Consider the following 21,549-nt stretch of genomic DNA (forward strand, 5'->3'; position numbering starts at 1 on the left):
ACATAACCGATCGTGCTCAAATTTTGCACACTTATTTGGGTCCTGAAATGGGATCAAAAAAGCTTTGATCTGATGGGATACGATTGAATTTTTCCATATAAACGACGACCCACTCTAATATGTACCATACCATTTGTCAATAAAACTCTTGGTAAATAACTGTCAAAGACTACAAGCTTACTGTTGCAGAAATACATTTCGTTTTTGGTAGACTTTCATCTTTAATTGAAATAAGGAAACCGATCGCATCAATTACCGCATAACAACATCCCAACCAACCTGACTCGGAAACATTCCACCTCAGCGAAAAGTTATAATCATTACCATCGGAGCGTGAAATCGATCCATCCGCGCGAGTCTGTTATCAAGTACCACAATATAAAATTGATTTCCATCCCCTCTTACTCAGCTCTGAACTCTGAGCTCTGCCATTCGTTCATGTATCCTAATGATGTCTCTTTTTCATTTTCTCATTTTTCTCCACAGGTTGCCTCTTTGCCGAGACGCTCTGCCTCGAACATCTGGAGTGGTGCTACGACGGTAAGTTGGGAAAAGGAATTCGAAGAAGGTGAGAGGGGAGCAGAGGGCAGAGGAAGTTTATTTCATTTGTTGCGCACGTGATGAATTTGCATTTCTACTGTGGGTGGGTGTTGATTGCAACTTTGCCACACCGCGCCGACAAGGACACCCATTATCAGTTGCCATCAAAGGAAGGACGCTGACTGTCCGTGACTGCCTGCGCAGGAAATTATGTTTTTTCCGAGTTTTTCGCAGCTGCGTGGGTGGTTAAAAGGCGCTTGCGAGGACGAAGATGGGCGGAAAACTTTCTAATTGGTCATTTTCCTGTCGACAGTCTGGGATCACTTTAATTGTATTATGGAATAACTGCGGTGGTGCGTTAATCACTAACTAATGCGATGATTACAACAGTAAAACACGCAAGAGTGTGATAAATTGAAATTAACAGAAGAAATTGCTAGTGGAATCCCAGGAAAAATCCCCCGGAAAAATAATGTCAGGAGTCTCAGGAGAAATTTGTGGAGGAAGTCCGGAGGAATCCTGAAGGAATTTCAGAAAAAAAACCGTTTATGAATTTTTTCCTCCAATTTATCCTGGAATTTTCCTAGAAATCCTCCTGGAGTTCTCCTAGAATTCCGCCTGGAATTCTCCTGGAATTCCTTCTGAAATTCTGCTGAAATTCCTCCTGGAGTTCCCCTGGAATTCTCCTGGAATAGTAAGAAATCAAAGCTTGTTTTTCTCAGAGATGGCGCCACCACATTAAAAGTAAAATCATTTTTTTTGTATGGACAAATCGCTGGATTACACTTGTTCCGCATCGCAGCGATTTGTGCCTTGGGGCAAAAAGTTGCTGTTGGGGCAGGTTCGGGATTTCCGGTGGAATTTCACAGGTGGAAAATCGGATTCTGGCTGTAGAGTAGCTCTATGCTGTGCGGGTGGTGGTGGCATAGGATTTTGAGCTACTTCGCGTTCCACAAAGCTCACGGTGTTGCAGCTAACTGCCACTAGCAGGATTTCTTCTTCACAGTAGAACAACTTTTGGCACTCTAGGAATAACTTTATTCACTTGGAACTAAGATTTAGGCACAATTGGAGAGTACTTTATTTCTTGGAAGTTCAATTTGGACTAATTTTATTTTATAATTCATGATCTAATGAAACCTAACTGCCTACTACTACTTACAGTATTTAAATTACATGCTATTCATTTCTAGCACTACTACTACCACCTAGCACTCAATTGCAGTACTAGAGCAAGGTGGGTTCGGCGCGAGCCTATAGAAATATATTGGGAACTAGTTGGGAACAAACAGTTGCAAATTGGAGACAAAATCATTATCCCTACGCGTTCCTTCTGGATTCATTGCAGTTACAGAAAATAGATTATATCACCATACAAATTTCAAGTTGTTTACTTCTTTTTTCCTGACTGGCATTTTCCACCCGTGTTGCGCATGATGTTTCGAGTGGATAGGTGCCAGGCGGCGCCGCTGTATATGTGAAAAACACGTGGAACACGAGCGCCGTCTATGATCGCATAGCGTAACCTTCGCCGTTACTTTACACTGTTATCACGTTCACCGCATTTATCAGAATTGCGCCTCTACCGGCACTCTAGCAAAATCGCAGCTGATTGCTTCCCATTCTCATAGAATTCCGCCTGAAATTGCTCCTGGAATTATCCTAGAATTCCGCATGAAATTCCTCCTGGAATTCTCCTGGAATTCTCCTCGAATTCTCCTCGAATTCTTCTGGAATTCTCCTAGAGTTCCTCCTGGAGTTCTCCTGGAAGTCCGCCTGGAATTCCTCCCGGACATCTCCTGGAATTCTCCTAGAATAGGAAGTAAGCAGCCGCGCATATGCTAAAGTGCCGGTAGTGGCGCTTTTCTGATAAATGCGGTAAACGTGATAACAGTGTAAAGTAACGGCGAAGGTTACGCTATGCGATCATAGACGGCGCTCGTGTTCCACGTGTTTTTCACATATACAGCGGCGCCGCCTGGCACCTATCCACTCGAAACATCATGCGCAACACGGGTGAAAAATGCCAGTCAGAAAAAAAGAAGTAAACAACTTGAAGTTTGTATGGTGATGTAATAAATTCTCTGTTACTGCAATGAATCCAGAAGAAACGCGTAGGGATAATGATTTTGTTTCTAATTTGCAACTTTTTGCCCCAAGGCACAAATCGCTTCGATGCGGAACGAGTGCAAGCCAATGATTTGTCCATACAAGAAAAATGATTTTACTTTTAATGTGGTGGCGCCATCTCTGAGAAAAACAAGCTTTGATTTCTTACTATTACGTTTGAAATTCTTTTGGAATTCTCCTAGAATTACGTCTGAAATTCTCCTGGAATTCTTCTGGAATTCTCCTGGAATTCCCCCTGAAATTCTCCTGGAATTCCACCTGGAATTCCACTTGGAATTCCTCCTGGAGTTCTACTGGAATTCTCCTAAAATTCTCCTGGAATTCCACCTGGACTTTTCCTGGAATTCTCCTGGAATTCCGCCTGAAATTCTCCTAAAATTCCGCCTGAAATTCTTTTGGAATTCTTCTGGAATTCTCCTCGAATTCTCCAGGAATTCTCCCCGAATTCTCCTGGAATTTTCCTAGAATTCCGCCTGGAGTTCTCCTGGAATTCCCCCTGAAATTCTCCTGGAATTCCACCTGGAATTCCACTTGGAATTCCTCCTGGAGTTCTACTGGAATTCTCCTAAAATTCTCCTGGAATTCCACCTGGACTTTTCCTGGAATTCTCCTGGAATTCCGCCTGAAATTCTCCTAAAATTCCGCCTGAAATTCTTTTGGAATTCTTCTGGAATTCTCCTCGAATTCTCCAGGAATTCTCCCCGAATTCTCCTGGAATTTTCCTAGAATTCCGCCTGGAGTTCTCCTGGAGTTCCTCCTAGAATTCTCCTGGAATTCCCCCTGAAATTCTCCTGGAGTTCCTCCTGGAATTCACCTGGAATTCCTCCTGGAATTCCACCTGAAATTCTCTTGGAATTCTTTCAGGAGTTATCCTGGAATTCTCCTAGAATTCTCATGGAATTCCACCTGGACTTCTCCTGGAATTCTCCTGGAATTCCGCCTAAAATTCTCCTAGAATTCCGCCTGTAATTCTTTTGGAATTCTTCTGGAATTCTCCTCGAATTCTCCTGGAATTCTCTTTGAATTCTCCTAGAATGCCGCCTGAAACTCTTTTGGAATTCTTCTGGAATTCTCCTCGAATTCTCCTGGAATTCTCCTTGAATTCTCTAAGAATTCCGCCTGGAGTTCTCCTGGAATTCCTCCTAGAATACTCCTGGAATTCCCCTTGAAATTCTCCTGGTGTTACTCCTGGAATTCTCCTGGAATTCCTCCTGGAATTCCACCTGGAATTCTCTTGGAATTCCTCCTGGAGTTCTTCTGGAATTCTCCTGGAATTCTCCTGGAATTCTCCTGGAATTCTCCTGGAGTTTCTCTAGGAATCCTCCTGGAATTCCTACTGGAATTTCTCCTGGAGTTCCTTCTGGAATTCTCCTGAGGTTCTCCCGGAGGTCTCCTGAAATTCCTCCTGCAGTTCTCCTGGATTCCGCCTGGAATTTCTCCTGGAATTACTTCTGGAATTCCTCCTGGAATTCTCCTGGAATTTCTCCTAGAATTCCTCCTAGAAGTTTTCCTGGAATTTCTACTGAAATTCTCCTGTAAATCCTACTGGAATTCCTCCTGGACTTCTCCTGGACTTCTCCTGGAAATGTCCTAGAATTCCTAGAGTTTTTCTGGAATTCTCCTCAAATTCTTCTGGAATTCTCCTAGAATTCCGCCTGGAGTTCTCCTGGAATTCCTCCTAAAATTCTTCTGGAATTCCTCCTGGAATTCTCCTGAAGTTCCTCCTGGAATTCTCCTGGAATTTCTCCTGACTTTCCTACTGGAATTCCGCTTGGAATTCTCCTGGAATTCCTCCTGAAATTCTCCTGGAATTCCTCATGGAGTTCTCCTGGAATTCTCCTGAAATTCACCTGGAATTCCTCCTAGAATTCTCTTAGAATTCCACCTGGAATTCTCTTAGTATTCCTCCTAGAATTCTCCTGAAATTCTTACTGAAATTTCTCCTGGAATTCCTAGTGGAATTTCTCCTGGAATTTCTTCTGAAATTTCTCCTGGATTTTTTTCTGAAATTCCTTCTAGAATCCTCCTGGAATTCCTCCTGGAATTCCTTCTGGAATTTCTCTTGGATTTTTTTGGAATTCCTCCTGGAATTCTCCTGAAATTATCCTGGAATCCCTTCTGGAATTCTCTTGGAATTCCTCCTTGAATTCTCTTGGAATTCCTACTGGAATTTCTCCTGGAATTTCTTCTGAAATTTCTCCTGGAATTTTCCTGGAATTCCTCCTGGAATTCTCCTGGAATTCCTCCCGGAATTCCTCCTGAAGTTCTCCTGGAATTCTCTTGGAGTTCTCCTGGAATTCCTCCTGAAATTTCTCTTGGAATTTCTTCTGGAATTCTCCTGGAATTTCTTCTAGAATTCCTCCTTGAATTCTCCTGGAATTCCTCCTGGAATTCTCTTGGAATTCCTCCTACAATTCCTGATGGAACTTTCCTGGAATTTCTCATGGAATTCTCGTGGAATTCTCGTGGAATTCACCTGGAATTTCTCACGGAGTTCTCCTGGAATTTCATCTGGAATTCCTCCTGGATTTTTTTCTGGAATTCCTACTGGAATTTCTTCTGGAATTATACTGGAATTTCGTCTGGAATTCTCCTGGAATTCCTCCTGGAGTTCTCCTGGAGTTCTCCTGGAATTTTTACTGGAATTTCTTTTGAAATTCATCCTGGAATTCCTCCTGGAATTCCTACTAGAATTCATCTTGGAATTCCTCCTGGAATTCCTCCTGGAATTCCTCCTGGAATTCCTCCTGGAATTTATCCTGGATTTTTCCTGAAATTCGCATGGAATTCCTCCTGGAATTTCTCCTGAAATTTCTCCTGGTACTATTTTACAAATTGCTCATGGAATTCTACAGTAATTCTTCTTGTATTTGCTCCTGGATTTTTCTGGAATTCCTTCTAGAATTCTCCAGGAATCCCTCTTTGAATTCCTCCGGAATTATCCTGGAATTCCTCCTGAAATTGCTCCTGAGTTTCTCCATGAGTTCCTTCTGGAATTCCTCCTGGAATTTCTCGTGGAATTTCTCCTGAAATTTCTCCAGGAATTATTAATGGATTTCTCCTGTAATTCTCCCTGTAATTGCTCCTGGAATTCCTCCTGAATATTCCTGGAATTCCTCCTAGAAATCTACTGGTATTCTTTTCTTCCTTCCAAGAATTCTCCTAGAATGCCGCCTGGAATTCTCCTGGAATTTCTCCTGGGATTGCTCTTCAAATTTCTTTTGGTTTTGCTTCTGGATTTTCTTATAAAATTTCTCCTGAATTTTCCCCTGGAATTCCTCCTACAATTCCTTCTGAAATTCCTCCTGCAATTACTCCTGGAATTCCTCTTAAAATTCATCCTGGAATTTCTTCTGCAATTTCTCCTGGAATTTCTCCTTGCATGCCTCCTGGAATTCTTCCTGGAATTCCTCTTGGTATTTCTCCTAGAATTCCTCTTCGAATTCCTCCTGCAGTATTCCTAGAAGCCCTTCTGGAATTCTACCTGGAATTCTCCTAGAAGTCCTTCTGGATTTCTCCTGAAATTCCTCCTTGAATTCCCCTGGATTTCCTCCTTAAATTCCTCTGGAATTCCTCCTTGAATTCTCCTGGAATTCTTTCTGGAATTTCTCCTGGAATTCCCCTGGAATTCTTTCTGGAATTGCCCTGGAATTCATCCTTAAATTGCCCTGTAATTTTTCCTTAATTCCCCTGGAATTCTTCCTTAAATTCCTGGAATTCATCCTGGAATTCCTCCTGAATTTCCTGCTGGAATTCACCTGAAATTTTCTCTGGAATCCCCCTGGAATTCCTCCTGGAATTCCACCTAGAATTCCTCTTGGAATGCCTCCTAGAATTCCTCCTGGAATTCTCCAGGAATTCTCCTGGAATTCCACCTGGAATTACCCTGGAAATCATCATGGAATTCATCCTGGAATTCAACCGGACTTCATCCTGGAATTGCACCTGGAGTCCCCCTGGAATCCCCCTGTTATTCTCCTGAAATTCTATGGATTTCCTTCTGTTATTCTCCTGGAATTCCTCCTAGATTTCCGCCTGGAATTCCTCCTGTAATTGCCCTTGAATTCCTCCTGTAACACCCCTGGAATTCCTCCTGTAATTCCCCTGGAATTCCTCCTGGAATTCTTCTAGAATTTCTCCTTAAATTACCCTGGAAGTCCTATTCTGGACATCCTCCTAGAATTTCTTTTGGACATCCTCATGGAATTTCTCCTGGATTTTTTCGTGGAATTCCACCTGGAATTTCTCCTGGAATCCCTTCTTAAATTTCTCTTGGATCTCCTCGTGGAATTCCTCCTGGGGTTCCTCCTGTATTCGTGAGTGTTTATGTTTTGATTTTAGCCTAGTACATATACGAATACTTTTTTCCCACAGATTTTGCATTCGGAAAATGTCTTCCACAATACGGACTGGAACCGGAGGAGCTCTTCCGGGAACCCTTGGATGAGGAACAATCTCGATTTCTGGCGGTGATGTTGGAGGACCTGCAAGGTGCCGGGCTAGGTTGGGAGCACCCTTTTACCCAATGCCGAATGCAAGGTGCCCTGTTTGCGATGCGAACCAACTCGGAAATTCCGCGGAGTCTCTGCGCTAACCTTGCCCCCGATCCGGAAGTTCTAGATCCACAAAGTCCCCTAGCATTCGTGCGTTTCACCCCTCCGAATGATGAATACGCTGATGAGGTGTACTTCCCTCCCTTGAAGAAATCCCAAGTTCCCAGCTCCCGATCCTCGTTGAACGAGAAGCGCTTCTTCGTTTCCGCAAGGAAACCCAGCAAGAAATCCTCTCCCGAACTCGAAGTTCTCGCCGAACCTCTAGCTCCTATGTACCCGAAAAACCATCACCATCCACCGATTGTGGAAGAAATGGAGCCCCTCTCACTCCCCATCATCGACCGGCAGTTGGAAGAACGCGAAAGAAATCGACTACGCGACAACCGAAATCGGGTCGCCTTCAGGCGCCTCGTTGAACAATTCGAGTCCCGCTACCCTAGCTCTCAGGTCTACCCTAGTCCAGACGTCACAGATTACCTAGACGACCAAGCTCCCAATGAGGTCGAGCCATTTCAATTCCGGGTAAAACCGGAGCTTCCTTACAACGAGAAACGTGACCACGCGCTTTTCAACGATCAGAAACCATATGACGTCGATGAGGAGAAGGCCTTGAAGAAGTTGGTCGAGAAGCTGACTCCCATCGACGTTCCGGACTACACCTTCATCAACCAGAAGACCTCCTCGTTTCGAGAATACGCCAACAAGCATCACATTCCCAAGATCTCCAACTTTGCCCCGGAGAACGTGAACAGCGTAGTGCACGGTAAGGATGCTGCCAAGCTGGACAAGTTCTACAAGAAGCCTCATCACCATCTAAACGATCTGAACGAGATCCCCAGTACCTTCCGCGAGGACGCTCAGTATGCCCCTTCAGAAGCCGGACTCTACACCGAAGGTGGTTTCGTGTACGTCCCCAAGCCAGGAACCTCCAAGGGTAAAACCGAGGCTCGGGCCTTACTGGACAACATCCTGGGGTTCACCCGGCACGAGCGATTGGACGTGAAGAAGCCCGGGCCTCCGGCCGCTCCTCCGCCGTCTTCGCAGACGCCCAATGAACCACCCAAGGAGGCACTTCCCAACGATACGGCAGACGACGTGGATGCCAAGGCGCCGAAATCCAAGAAGGAACTTCACCTGCACAACACGGAAGATGATCACGCACCGCATTCGGTGGACACCGAGTATGCTCATGTTAATCTGAAGAATCCGTAAGTTTAGATGTGGGGAATTGCTGTTTGTGTGGAGTTTTCAATTGAACTGTTTGTTTTGCAGAATCGACAACTGGAAAGATGGCGCACGGATAGTGACCGCGTTGGCCGAGGTGCTCCACATGCAAGGATACTTCACGCATCCAAGGTAATTGAATACATTAGAACTCATAGAATTCTCTCTAATCTATCTATCCTCTTCAGAGTTGACCGCCACGAGGTGTCGTTCCGCATCGAGGCCAATCCGGAGAAGAAAACCGCGGCGGACATTGCCAAGCAGATCAACAACGACGGCCGCGTCAAGAACAACCTGCTCCGACGATACGGCGTCCTGGTGACACAGGCCGGCGTTGGCGACAAGACCAAGGACAACACCGATGGAGTCTCATCGGAGCGGCACGTCGAAGAGGGACCGGATGTAACGCACGTCATGGCTTTCATGTTTGCAGGTGAGTTGTTGAGGCGTGGTTTTCCGACGGTGATGATGGAGTGGTAAAGTGTGGGCCTTTTCCGTTTCAGGAGCTGGTGCCGCCGCAATCATTGTGATCGTGATCACTTTATTTCTCATCAAGAAACATGACAAAAAGAAGGACAAACTAGGCGGGCTACAGGCGGGACTCTCCGGAGCGGACAGCTGCAGCAAAGACTACCAGGACTTGTGTCGGGCGCGGATGGCGGGCAAGGCGGGCAGTAATGACTCGCCCGGTGGAAGGATAACTTCGCTTGCGAAGGAAGCCGAACGGCCGCCGTCGTCCAGGTCCAGCACATCTTCTTGGTAAGTTGGGTGAAAGGGTTGGGAAGAAGTTGTACTAATCGGATCGCTTACAGGAGTGAAGAACCTGCGCTAACGAACATGGACATCTCTACCGGTCACATGGTTCTATCGTACATGGAGGACCACTTGCGGAACAAAGGGCGGCTACAGCGGGAGTGGGAGGCTTTGTGTCGATACGAGGCAGAACCTAACGCACGGGACGCCGCACTGCAAAGTCAGTGCGCTCCGTTGAACCGACCAGGAGCTCCACTACCGTACGACCATTCGCGAGTGGTTCTGAACCATCTAGCTAATGCGGAAGGCATGGACTACATCAACGCCTCGACGATTGTAAGCCAAAAAAAAAACAACCAAGAATACCCGAGAGGTTACTAGACTGACACAGTTCTTCCCATTCCAGACGGATCACGACCCTCGAGCGCCGGCTTACGTGGCCGCCCAAGGTCCGATGCAGTCGACCCTGGCGCACTTCTGGCAGATGGTGTGGGAGCAGGGTGCCGTCGTGCTGGTGGCCCTATGCCGGCTGCAGGAGAACGGTGAACCGGCGTGCGCCCGATACTGGCCCGAGGAAGGTGCCGAGGTATACCACATCTACGAGGTGCACCTGGTCAGCGAACACATCTGGTGCGACGATTACCTGGTGCGGTCGTTCTACCTGAAGAACCTTCGGACGGGTGAAACGCGAACCGTGACGCAGTTCCACTTCATGTCGTGGCCCCAGGGCGGAGTGCCCATGTCGGTCAAGGCGCTGCTGGACTTCCGGCGGAAGGTGAACAAGTCGTACCGGGGACGGTCGTGCCCGATCGTGGTTCACAGCAGGTTAGTGTTGGGATAGTAAACGTAGCTTCAAAAAACTTATTGAAAACTTCAGGATGACTATTCAGATTTCACTTCCATAGTATAATTCAGCAATTCCTCTAAGAATTGCTTCTGATATTTCTCCAGGAATTCCTTCCAAGATATTTTTATAACATTCGTATGGGATTATTCTTTTTTACTTCTAACAAACCCTTCAGAAGCGTTTTTCCTGAGATTATTTCTAAAAGTCCTCCAAATATATTCTTGAGATTCCTCTAGGTATTGTCGCACAATTTTTGCTTTCTTCGAAATATCTCATAGATTATCTTCTGGAATTCTTCCAGGTATTTTCTTGGAATTTTCTAAGAACATTTCTATCATTCCTTGAGTAGATTTTTTTTGTGTTTTTAAAACTTCTTTTTAGGCAAGATGAACCAACCCATGGTCTTAGCCTGACAAAAGAACAAAAAAACTTCTTTTTATGATCTCACTTGGAATCCCTTTGGATATTCTCCAGCAGTTGCTTTGGGATTTTCATCAGATATTCACCAGGAATTCCTCCATTAGTTGCTTCTGAGATTTCTCTAGGAGTTCCTTCACAGATTCCCTTAGGAGTTTCTTCTGATACCTTTAGGAAACCTTTAGGAATTTTTCAATGTTATATCTTTGATTCCCTTCAGAACTGTTTTTCCCGAGCAGAAGGACATACCTTACAAATACCATGCAAAGAGCAACCTGTGCTCTAATACCTCAAGTTGGTATTGCTATATTATTCTACGCAATGTTATGAGAACACCACAATAACAAATGGAGGTATTTGAGCAAAGTTAGGTATGGATGTGGTATTATTGATTTAGCTGGTAAAATAACTGAATAACAAGATTTATCATTACATCATGAAGCTATCGAAAAAATTTCAAATTTAATAGCAAGACATGTTATTACTTTGTTATTTCATACCTTCTGGATAAAAAATAGAGCACTTGAAATTTATGGTATGCTATCATTATTGAAATAACAAGACTTGTTATCTGACTGGTGTTATTTATACAAAATTATGGTATTCATTTTTGTTATTTTGCCTCTTATGTCCACCTAATGAAGGGCATATTGAGCTATAATGTTATTTAAGATAAAAACCTCGATATGTTATTTTGTTGCTATTCTTTTCTGCTCGGGCTTGGTTTCCCTAAAGGATTCCTTCCGGAATCCCTCGAATGATTGTGAGTTTTTCCCAAGAGATCCCCTTGAAATTTCTTCACGAGTACCTTCTGAGATTAACCCCAATGATTCTTCTGATATTCCGCCAGCAGTTCCTGTCAGGTTCCTTTGAAGTTCCAATTAGAACTTCCACTAACAATTTCTCCATGAGTTTGTTTTGAAATTCCCCCAGGAATTGCCTAATGGATTCATTCGGGAAACCTTATGAAATTTTTGTATGTAATCTTTTGTAAACTCTCCAGAGCTACTTTCTTTCTAAAGAATTCCTTCTGGGATTCCTCCGAGATTGATTCTAGGATTTCTCTTAGTAATTCAATGTAAAGTTCTTGTTTGAATACCTGAAATGTTCCTGATACCTAAGGTTTTCTTAGGAGTTTCCTCTTGGATTTTATCACAAGTTCCACCAGTAATTGGAATGCCCTCAAAATTCATTGTAGAATTTACCCTCGAGATCCTTATGAAATGACTCCAGGAGTACATGGAGTTCCACCTTATATTCTGATAGAATTTCCTCCGGGGTTTTCTTCAAAAGTTCTTGCAGAAACTCTTCCAGAAATTTGTTTTTTTGCAGTTCATTAAAAAAATATTTTCGAGATTTCTCCATCAACCCTTTCTGGGATTCCTTTAAAAAAAAACTCCTGCAGATGCTTCGACTGAGATCTGCTGTGGTTCCTCCAGAGTATCCGGAATTCCATAAGGAGTTCATTTTGGGATTCCGAGCAGAGATCCTTCTGAATTTCATCCCAGCTTTTGTTGCTGGATTCCTTCGAGAGAATCGTTCAACTCTTTAGATTCGTCTGCCGAATTTTCTCTGTAATCCCTCCAACTGAAATTGTTGGAATCCTTCATAAGTTCCTTCTTGGAATCTCCATAATCCTGAATAATTTCCCATAAGAAATTATAGCAGGAATCCCAGTACAAAAGGCCGAAGAAATTTCAAAAGAAATCTCCTGAACCAATCCATAGAGCAATCCATAGAATTTTCTAGAATTTCTAGAGAAATCACCAGCAAAATTTCCTGATGGTATTTGTGGAGTAATTCTCACAGACGGAGTATATGGAGCTATTCCCCAGAGGGAATTCCTGGGTGAATGTTTGATTAAGACTTTTGGACAAGGGCGTAGCCAGCTTTTCGGTCAGGGTGGGGGGTTTACCATCCTTGGCGAATTTGTATCTACTACCTTTAAAAAAAACGCAACACGATGAAATATAATAACATTACATTCTAAAAGCAGTATTTAACCCTTCAGCAGTCACGCTGTAGTATTTTGTACAATACGTTGAAAAAAGCTCACCCGTTCTACACAAATCAACGTGGTGCTGTTAGCGGTGGACAATTTCTGGAAGATTTAGGATTTTGGGATTACTCGGGCATTGTTTCTTCTGGACCAAAGATTTATTTTTATCAACAAAACATTTGTTATAGCTGAACTTTTCGGGAATTACCAACTCTTTTGAGGACTAATACAGAATTTTCTTTATGATTTCCTTGAACAATGTTTTCCAATAGAACATGATGGAAACCCGTCTGAAGATTTTATTTTTTTTAAATGCCTTCCATCACTAACTGCAGTTCTTTCAGTAATTAATCATCCAGTTTGTACAATGTACATATATGCTTATTGGCAATCTTGGAATGTCCTGGACCTTTATTCCTCTAAGAATAAACCTTCAGTTGAATTGTACCGAGTACATCCTTGTCAAAATCTCACTAAAGATGGTTACTGCATATACTGTATACACTCATCTCAGAGCAAAATCCTATAGAAATGTCAATTGACGTTTTCCCGAGAGGATCCTTGGAAGAATTTTTGAAAGTATTCTCATAAAAGCCTTAAAACTATCACTGAAGGAAACCCTCGAGTTATTCTTGTGAGAATTCCTATAAGAAAAGCCTAGAGAAATTCTTGAAGAATTTTGCCGTAGGTATTTTCGGAGAACTCTCAAATAATGGAATTTTCGAAAAGATCCTGGAATTTATTCAAAAACAAATGTCTAGAGAAATTTAAGAGGGAATTTCTTGAAAAATTCTTTGTGCATTTCCTACAGAAATTTCTGGAGAATTCCCTGGAGGAATGCCGAAAGAGTCTTTCCTGGGTGAATACCTGAAGAATTCCATGGAGAAATGTCTGAAAGCATGTGAGTTATTATATGTTCAAAGTAAGCCACAGTGACTTCTACGAACCTGTGGTGTCATGGGTGACTCTTTTGTGGCCTGTGTGTTGATTAGAAAAATCACTGGAGGAGTTATTGTTTCGCATATTGTAAGAATTGCTAATGGAATCCCTGAGTAAACTTCTGAAAAAACTGCTGGAGGGATTCCTGAAAGGACGCCTGGATAATTTCCTGGATTCTGTATTCATCCTTTTTAAATAATCTTCAAATACTAGTCGCTGGAGGAATTCCTTAAGAAATTTTTGAAGTAATAAAAGAAATTATCAGGTTATCCTGGAAACATTATTGGGTACATCCCTGAAACAAATGATTGAAGGATTTTTGAAATTTCTGAAGGAGCTCCCTAATGAATTTTTGAAGAGAACTGAGAGAAATTTCTGAAGAAATCACTTCAGGTATTGCTGGAGCAATCCAAGGAGAAAATCTTGGAGGATATCCTTAAAGGATTCCTGTAGGATTTCTTGGAGGGATGCCTAGAGGATACCCTAGAGAAATGCCTGTAGGAATTCGAGAGAAAGCTGGAGGAATTCCTGAAGAAATCCCATAAGGAATCCCGGAAGCCATGTCATGAGAAATTCCTTAGAAAATCCTAGGAAAGCTTTCTTAACAAATTCCTAGAAGAAATACTGTAGAAATATCTAGAAAAAAATACAGGAATCCGTGTCTGAAATAAATTCTGGACGAATTATTGTTTTAATCTTTGGATGGACTCACAAAATTTAAACATTTAACCAAGTTTGTTAATTGGTAAAATTTTATGATAAGACTGAAATGATTCTCTTGGAAAAATACTTCACGAGTTCATTTGTGGTTTTCGAGTAAAAAAGGTTTGATAATTATGGATAAAAACCTGAATCATTAGAATAGTTTATTTCTTGATATACTTTTTCTGAAACTCTGAATTGTTGATAATCTTTGAGTTGGTTCGAATTAAAAAAAAATACCCCCCTCTGGCTACACCCATGCTTTTGGAAGAACCTTAAGAAGAAATTTATGCTGAAATTCCTGAAGAATCCCCAGCACGAAATCTCTTAGAGCAATTACATGACATTTATGGAGATTCCCCTGAAGGAACTTCTGAACAAAACACAGTTTAGATGTACAGGGGATACTCAAAATAACTGGGACAGGTAAAATTTTCACCTTTGAAAAAATGTTCAACTCGCTGTAACTTTTCGAAAAGGGCATCAAATATGCTCAAATTTTTACTGTAAGTTCATCAACTAGTTATGTATCAGTGGTCAAAATTTGGAAAAGATCGGGGCATTCTACACGAAGTTATAAAGATTCTAGAAAATGGTATAATTATCCGATAGCCAACTTTGAGCTGTTATATCTCCGGATTCAATGAACCGAATGCAATGAAATTTTGATCGTTTATGACTAATATAATGAACTTTGAAAAACAGTTTACTTAATTTGAAATTATTAATAAGAAAAAAAGTTATGGGGGTTAGAATAAATGTATGTTTTTTAAGTAAATTTATCAATTTTTCTTATGCATCCCATTACTTTTCCAATTTAATGCCGGTTATTTTGTTACTTCCTTTTAAAACATATTCATATTGAAGTCAATTAGAGAGAGTTTAAATGAACTATAATTACTATCTCGAATTTTGAAACGATGATGAAGTTTTGGATGAATTGGTGGTATATTAGAAAAATTATCCAATCGTAATAATTTTCTTTTGTGTAAAGAATTTTAAGTTTAGTCAAAAGTTTTTAAAAGCTCATTATATAAGTCATAAATGATCAAAATTTCATTGCATTCGGTTCATTAAATCCGGAGATATAACAGCTCAAAGTTGGCTATCGGATAATTATATCTTTTTCTAGAACCTTTATAACTTCGTGTAGAATGGCTCGATTTTTTCCAAATTTTGACCACTGATACACAACTAGTTGTTGAACTTACAGTAACAATTTGAGAATATTTGATGCCCTTTTCGAAAAGTTACAGCGAGTTGAACATTTTTTGAAAAGTGAAAATTTTACCTATCCCAGTTATTTTGAGTATCCCCTGTATGAAAGAAGGCTACTTTTCTAAAAACAGAATAAAAATCGATTGAAAACCGTCAGCCATGTATGAAAAAGCCCGTTCTACTGTATTTTTATCCTTCACGTATTCTACCTCAGGGCAAGGCTCGGCAGTAAACATGACCATTAGCTTACCGAGTTCAAAAATGCTGTAAACTAGTGTAATTGAAAAAACTTCACTTTCTACAATCTCGCCTCGATTTCCTTCCATTTATGCCTCCAAAAATGTACCTGTGACAATAGATCATTGACTGCTAACTGTGCTTCACATTTTCTTCGTTGTACGGACTTAGGCATCTTCAGTGTGTTGATGTTGGTGTTGATGACTTTAAGGTTTTAGGTGAGAATGGCGGCTGCTATGTCATATTGCAAGTCAATGTGGGGAAGGGGAGGGAAGTGATGATTGCTTGATTGATTTGAAAGTAAATGTTTGTAAAAGTTTAAGGAATTACTTTGTTTTATAAACTCCGGCCAATTTAACCCTTATGTGGTCGGCAGGGTACTCGGGTACCTTTTTCGATTTCATATCTCGATATTTAAATGAATATTGAGAGTAGGAAGCTGAAACTCACATTTAAGAACTCGTGAATATGTATCTATTACTGGAATTGACCGAATTTTCAAGTGGAGACAGGCTGGGAGTGCTTTTGATTTTTTTTATTACGTGGAATGCCTGCAGGGTACCCGACTGAAACGCCACAAAAATTCCCAAAAAAAAGTGTCAGCCTGACAAAATGATATTATTTGTCACTAATATTCAATTGATTGGGAGATGTCAAGTGTAGGAAAAAAGACGTGTGAAATTCTAGGGACATTCGTTGTTTAGGAATGTGAGGTGTAGACGAAAGTGCTAAACTATCATACTTTGAGCCTATTACTAAAATTGAACCTAAAATATAGGTATTTACAGTAAACTCTATTTGAACAAAAAACAAATATCGCAATAAGTAATCAAAGCTATATTCCTAAACCTAATTAAAATCTATCCTGAAATTATACTACAGACATGCAACGAAAAGGGACATTGAGACAAGGGGCAGGACTTTTTGCCTGTATGCTCGAAACCGATGATTGTACGAAAGAATGCAATTGCATAGAACTATGTTGAAATTTAATAAAAATCACAGTTGTAGTTTTCAGTTGCTTTGCACCCGAGCTTCAGAGATTGCGACCAGCTTATTAGGCATCGGTGAAGATCCTCCCTCTTTGTTCCGGCAACACCGTCAATTTTCCACCGATTTAAAAAAAAATGGCTCATTTAACTCTGAAACTCATTATCTATCGAGTTGGTTGCACTGATCTGATCAGACTCCTTCAGAAATTCTTCTAGGGATTCTTTTGAAATTTACCTAGTAAATAGGTAATTCCTTTAGAAAATCCTTCTGAAATTCCTCCATAAATTTGTCTAAGGATTCAAAGTTAGGAAATTTACTATGGATTTGTTCCAATCTCAGTTCGATGATTTTTTCCAAAATTCTTCCAGAGATCCTTTAAGAAAATTTCTCCAGGTCTTTCTTCAAATATTCCCTGCTGAATTTCTCCAGAAATGTTTACAACTATTCTTTTAGGTAGATCTCAATGGGTTCCTTCTAAAACTCAACCAGGAATTATTTTAGAAATTCTTGTAGTGTGTGTTTCAAAAAATCATCAGAAATATCTTCATGGATTCCTTCAGATTTATTTACAGGAATTAATTTAGAAATTATTTTTATTTTTGATAAATTCTTCCAGTGATATCTTCAGAAAATTTTTCAGATATTCCTTCAGAAATTCGTTATGATATTTCTTTAGTCCACCAGAGATTTGTTTAGGAATTGCTCTGGAATTCCATTGAAAATTCCCATATAAATGAGTATAGAAATTTCTTCAGGGATCAGAAAATCATGCAGGTATTCCTCCAGAGATTCTTACTTTACAACTTTTAGTGATTTATTAGACATGAAATCCTCCAGAAATTCCTACAGGATTTTCTCCAGTAAATCATTTATATTCTACCCCAGAAATTTATCCGGATAACTGCACTAATTCCTGCTCTAATTCTTTAGGAAATTTATTCAAAATTCTAGGAATATTTATGGCTTTTCTCTAGACATATTTTATAAATCTCCTAGATTCTTCCTAGATGTTTTCATGACGATCATTTGTATCGCATTTTGTTCCAAGTGTCTGTTTGTCTGTGCCTACAGTATTTTTTCAGAAATTCGTCCACTGATTCATCCAGGATTACTTTCAGAAGATCCTCCAAGAATTTTTATAAAGGATTATTCCAGAAATTTTGCTATAAATCCCTCAATATTTTTTTTTTCTAGGAATTCTATCAATTTATTATTCACATCACAATTAGTGCTGGCGGCCAATAAAATAAAATAAATAAAATTTAGTTTAAAAAAAAATGAAAGAGTGGGGTTTTTGAGAAGGTATTTCTCCAGGAAGTTCTTGAAAATTTCCTTCTTTGGATCTCCTTCCGGAGATTCAGTCAAAACTACTTCCTTGTACTGGGATTACTGAAGATTTCTGCAGAAATTCTTTCATGGTTTCTATCAGAAATTCCTGCTGAGATTCCTTCTGGAATTACTTTTAGAAGATATTTTCCAGATCTCCAGAAATTTCTTCGACATTTTAAGAATATTTTCTGGAATTACAGCACAGCATTCCTTCAAATGTTCTTCCGTGGAGTTTTTAGAAATTATGTAAAGAATGTCTTTGCAAATCCTACAGGTATTGCTTCGAAAAATCTTCCCTGGGTTTATCCTAGAATTCTATGAGAAGTTCTTTCAGTGACTCATGTAAAAAAAAAAGAGATACCTACAGAAATTGTACAAAAATACTGAAAAAAGCTTAGAGGAATCCCTGAAGGTATTTCTAAGAAATCCCTGGAAAACTGTTTCAAGAAATCTCTTAAAAACTCCTGGAGACGGGTACTCTTAGAAGAAATTCTTGGAAATTGTTGGTGCAGTTCCTGGACAAAATTTGAAAAACTTCCTGAATAAATTGAGTGATTCCTAAAGGAACCTCTGAAGCAAATCAAGCAATAATTTTAGATGCTGGGAAAAATCCTAAATTTCTAAAGGAAATCCTCAGTGGAATCTCTGCAAGAAATGGCTGAAGAAATGCATGAAGGAATACAAGCATGAACTGAAGTGGCAATTCTTGAAGGAATTTCCTATAGAATCTCTTAAGGAAACGCAGGTGAAATTTCCGAAGGAAATTGCCTGAGAAGCTCCTGAAGAAGTCCTAGCGAAAATCCCTGGAGGAATCCCTGGCGTAATTTTCAAAGAAATCCGTAAACAGGAACGCATTCTGAAGGAATACTAAGAGTAATCTTTAGATAAATTCCTGCTAAAATTATTCTAAAATGTTGCGAGGATCTTCTCTCTGTAAACATCCCCTGGAGATAACCTGTAGAATTCTTGAAATTCAATTATTAAGAAAAATTCTTTATTAAAGGATGTCGCCGCAATAATTATAGAAAAGTTTCGTGGAATAATAATGCACGGAGGGGTTTTCCTTAATTTTCTTAGGGCGTACCATTATAGGGGCGCTGAAATTTGGAAACCTTGAGTAACTAGTCCTGTTTTTATCATGACAGCACTGGATATTGAACAATTTACAATAGCAAATTTGATTAACCCTTATGTGGCCGACAGGTTACCCGGGTACCAAGCGCCCATTCAAAAAGCACGGTGTAGAAAAAAGCAAAAAGTTTGTCGGACACATAACGGTTAATGTCGCTTGCTAGTTCAGAGTCTTCAGTGCATTATTGACTTTTTGTTATAATGAATATCAGCCCGAGTCATATCCGCATATTCCTCATCTAGAATCGTTTGTTATTTTCGGAAATAGCTTTGGTGGTACTTCCTTTCCGAGCTTGCTCAGCAGTTCTTCCAAAAGCTTGGACATTTTCCGGTAGTATTTCCAAAAATTATCTGTGGAATTATCCCTACTAGGGTAACGGTTGAACCCCTAGAGGTTCAGTTTAGTTTAAATTTAGGTCAAAATCAAACTGATTCAGATTGTATTACGCATTCACGCCTGCACTTTTCATTAAAAAATACCCACAAGATTATTTCTGGTTGAAAAATTGATGAAAATAACTGATATTTAAATCATGTTTTCACTGTTTTGGTCACCCCAATCCATTTTGGACCCTCTTCAGTACATATTTTGGACACCCGGTGTTTAAACCCGCTTGAAACTACTTTCGAATAATCTTCCATTCGAATATGCTGGATCATGTCATAATTACTTAATCGACAAAGGTTAATTAGATGAACTTTGCGAATTTGATGCGAAGCGCCACCCAAATCGGGTCCATCATTCACAACTTTATCTCTCCTTCGGCTCTTAGATGTTGGCCTGCGAAGTTGCTTCGGATATTATCAAGAGAATTCCCAGAGAATGTCGATTGTGACATTTGCCGAAACTGCTGATAGGTTTTTGCTCCGAAAGGATTCCAGGTGGAATTGCCAAACAAAATCTGTAGATCTTCTCGAAGTTTACCCTGGAAAACGTTTTGAGAGAACATCGGGCATGGCTAAAGAAAGTTCCGCAGAAATTTCGAATAAATTCATGACTGAATCATTTTGGCAGTTTTCTAGAGCAAATCGGATGACTTTTTTATGACATTTGCAGCTTATTATTTTGATCAGTTGCTCTAGAAGCTGCTCAAGGGGTTTGGTGATGGCATTCTCGAACATTTGGTTGAATACATTGTTCAATACCTTATTGTAGGAAGTCCTTTGGGAATTCATCATGCAAGTGTCACAGATACTTCTCACGAAAGTGCAAAATCTGCAGAAACTGGCCAAGGTATTGCTTTAAAACAAAAACCGTACACATTTATTCCAAATGATTTACTTGACCTCCATCAGGAATTTTCGAAATAGAATATGTTTTTATCAAGAAAATTACTGTAGGAATCAACCGGCCAACCAGCTTTTGTAAAAGTTTGCAAAGGAATACCTGAAAAGAAGTTTTTGAATGTGAAAAAAATCTCAAGGATATTATTGCAAGAGTCGCCCCCAAATAACTCTCTAAACCCAGAACACCAATGAAATTCCGGAAACAATTACGTGAGAGCGTTTCAGAGACCGAGTAATGGCGCTTAAGCCTAGGCTTGAGAGCCAGGGCATATGACAACATACTTTGTCCCATCCCAATATTGCAGAGCACATGGAGTGACATTAAATTTCTTAGCATAGTCACTCCCAACATAGTTGTATATAATCCCACTTTTCACGGAACGGTTGGTAGTACGAGATGTCCCCGTTTCACGTTTTTGATGTGAAATCTAGTTCGGAACTGATTCTCACAGTAATGCCCAATAACGCGGCACAGTAGGCCTTCCCGCTTAAATGCTTGCAATGTATCTTCGATGCACGGCAAGCATTAATAATGCCAAGAAAAAAGATGGGAGTAGTCGATCCCATCATTTTCCAGGATTCTTTCAATGAATGGCTGTGTATGTGTAGACTAGACAAGACACAAGTTTCTGGTTGTTTGTGATTTTCAAGGGACTAGGGGGAAATTGAAGTACGTTTCAAACGGCAACTTGGGTTGTCAAGGTTTTTCAGAAGGGCGCAGGAGATTTCAAAGAGTTTTTAAGGGTTCAGCGGATTTCAGGGGGTTTCAGGTGGTTCAGAGAAGCTTCTGGGATTTTTATGGAAATTTCAAGAGATTTTGAAGGTTTCACGTGGGTTCTAGCGAACTTGAGGATGGTTTTAAGTAATAATACATAAATATTTTTTTGTTTGTATTTTGTAATAAGTAACGTGAATTGTATTTTCAAAGGAATTGAAAACTTATTTCACACGAGTAAATTAATTTGATTCGACAGTTCTGTTATATATTCCCGCAACAGGCAATTTTAAGCGGTTTCAGAAAAAAATCAAGAAAAATCACCTTCATGCTGATTCAAGAGAATTTTAAAAGAGTTTCAGAGCAGTACAGCGAATTTGAAGTGATTCGAAGCGGCTTCAGCGCAGTTCAAGAGAACTTCAAGATATGTATGTTTTCGAGGGGGAAGGGCCGCCACAATATTTCAGGAAGGCTTCAGGGTCTTCAGAAGATTTCGAAAATGATTCAGAGATTTAAGAGGATTTTTCTGTTCAGT

At 40.4% G+C, this 21,549-nt stretch overlaps 1 protein-coding gene across 5 annotated transcripts in view; it reads left to right on the forward strand.

Annotated features, from left to right (window-relative positions):
- The window catches only part of LOC109421015 (receptor-type tyrosine-protein phosphatase-like N), a 120,627-nt gene that overhangs the window by 94,207 nt on the left and 4,871 nt on the right, over nucleotides 1-21,549 (forward strand). For 3 of the 5 annotated variants that reach the window (XM_062850589.1, XM_062850588.1, XM_029859080.2), the window contains exons 4-10: nucleotides 487-540; nucleotides 7,045-8,431; nucleotides 8,496-8,579; nucleotides 8,636-8,880; nucleotides 8,951-9,206; nucleotides 9,260-9,536; nucleotides 9,592-10,025. In XM_062850589.1, coding sequence (XP_062706573.1) covers nucleotides 487-540; nucleotides 7,045-8,431; nucleotides 8,496-8,579; nucleotides 8,636-8,880; nucleotides 8,951-9,206; nucleotides 9,260-9,536; nucleotides 9,592-10,025 — 2,737 coding nt within the window. The remainder of the gene's footprint in view (nucleotides 1-486; nucleotides 541-7,044; nucleotides 8,432-8,495; nucleotides 8,580-8,635; nucleotides 8,881-8,950; nucleotides 9,207-9,259; nucleotides 9,537-9,591; nucleotides 10,026-21,549) is intronic. The other 2 variants (XM_029859082.2, XM_029859083.2) reach the window with 2 other exon arrangements.

This window comes from Aedes albopictus, chromosome 2 (genome assembly GCF_035046485.1).
Source record: "Aedes albopictus strain Foshan chromosome 2, AalbF5, whole genome shotgun sequence".
In the NCBI taxonomy this organism is placed as follows: domain Eukaryota; kingdom Metazoa; phylum Arthropoda; class Insecta; order Diptera; family Culicidae; genus Aedes; species Aedes albopictus.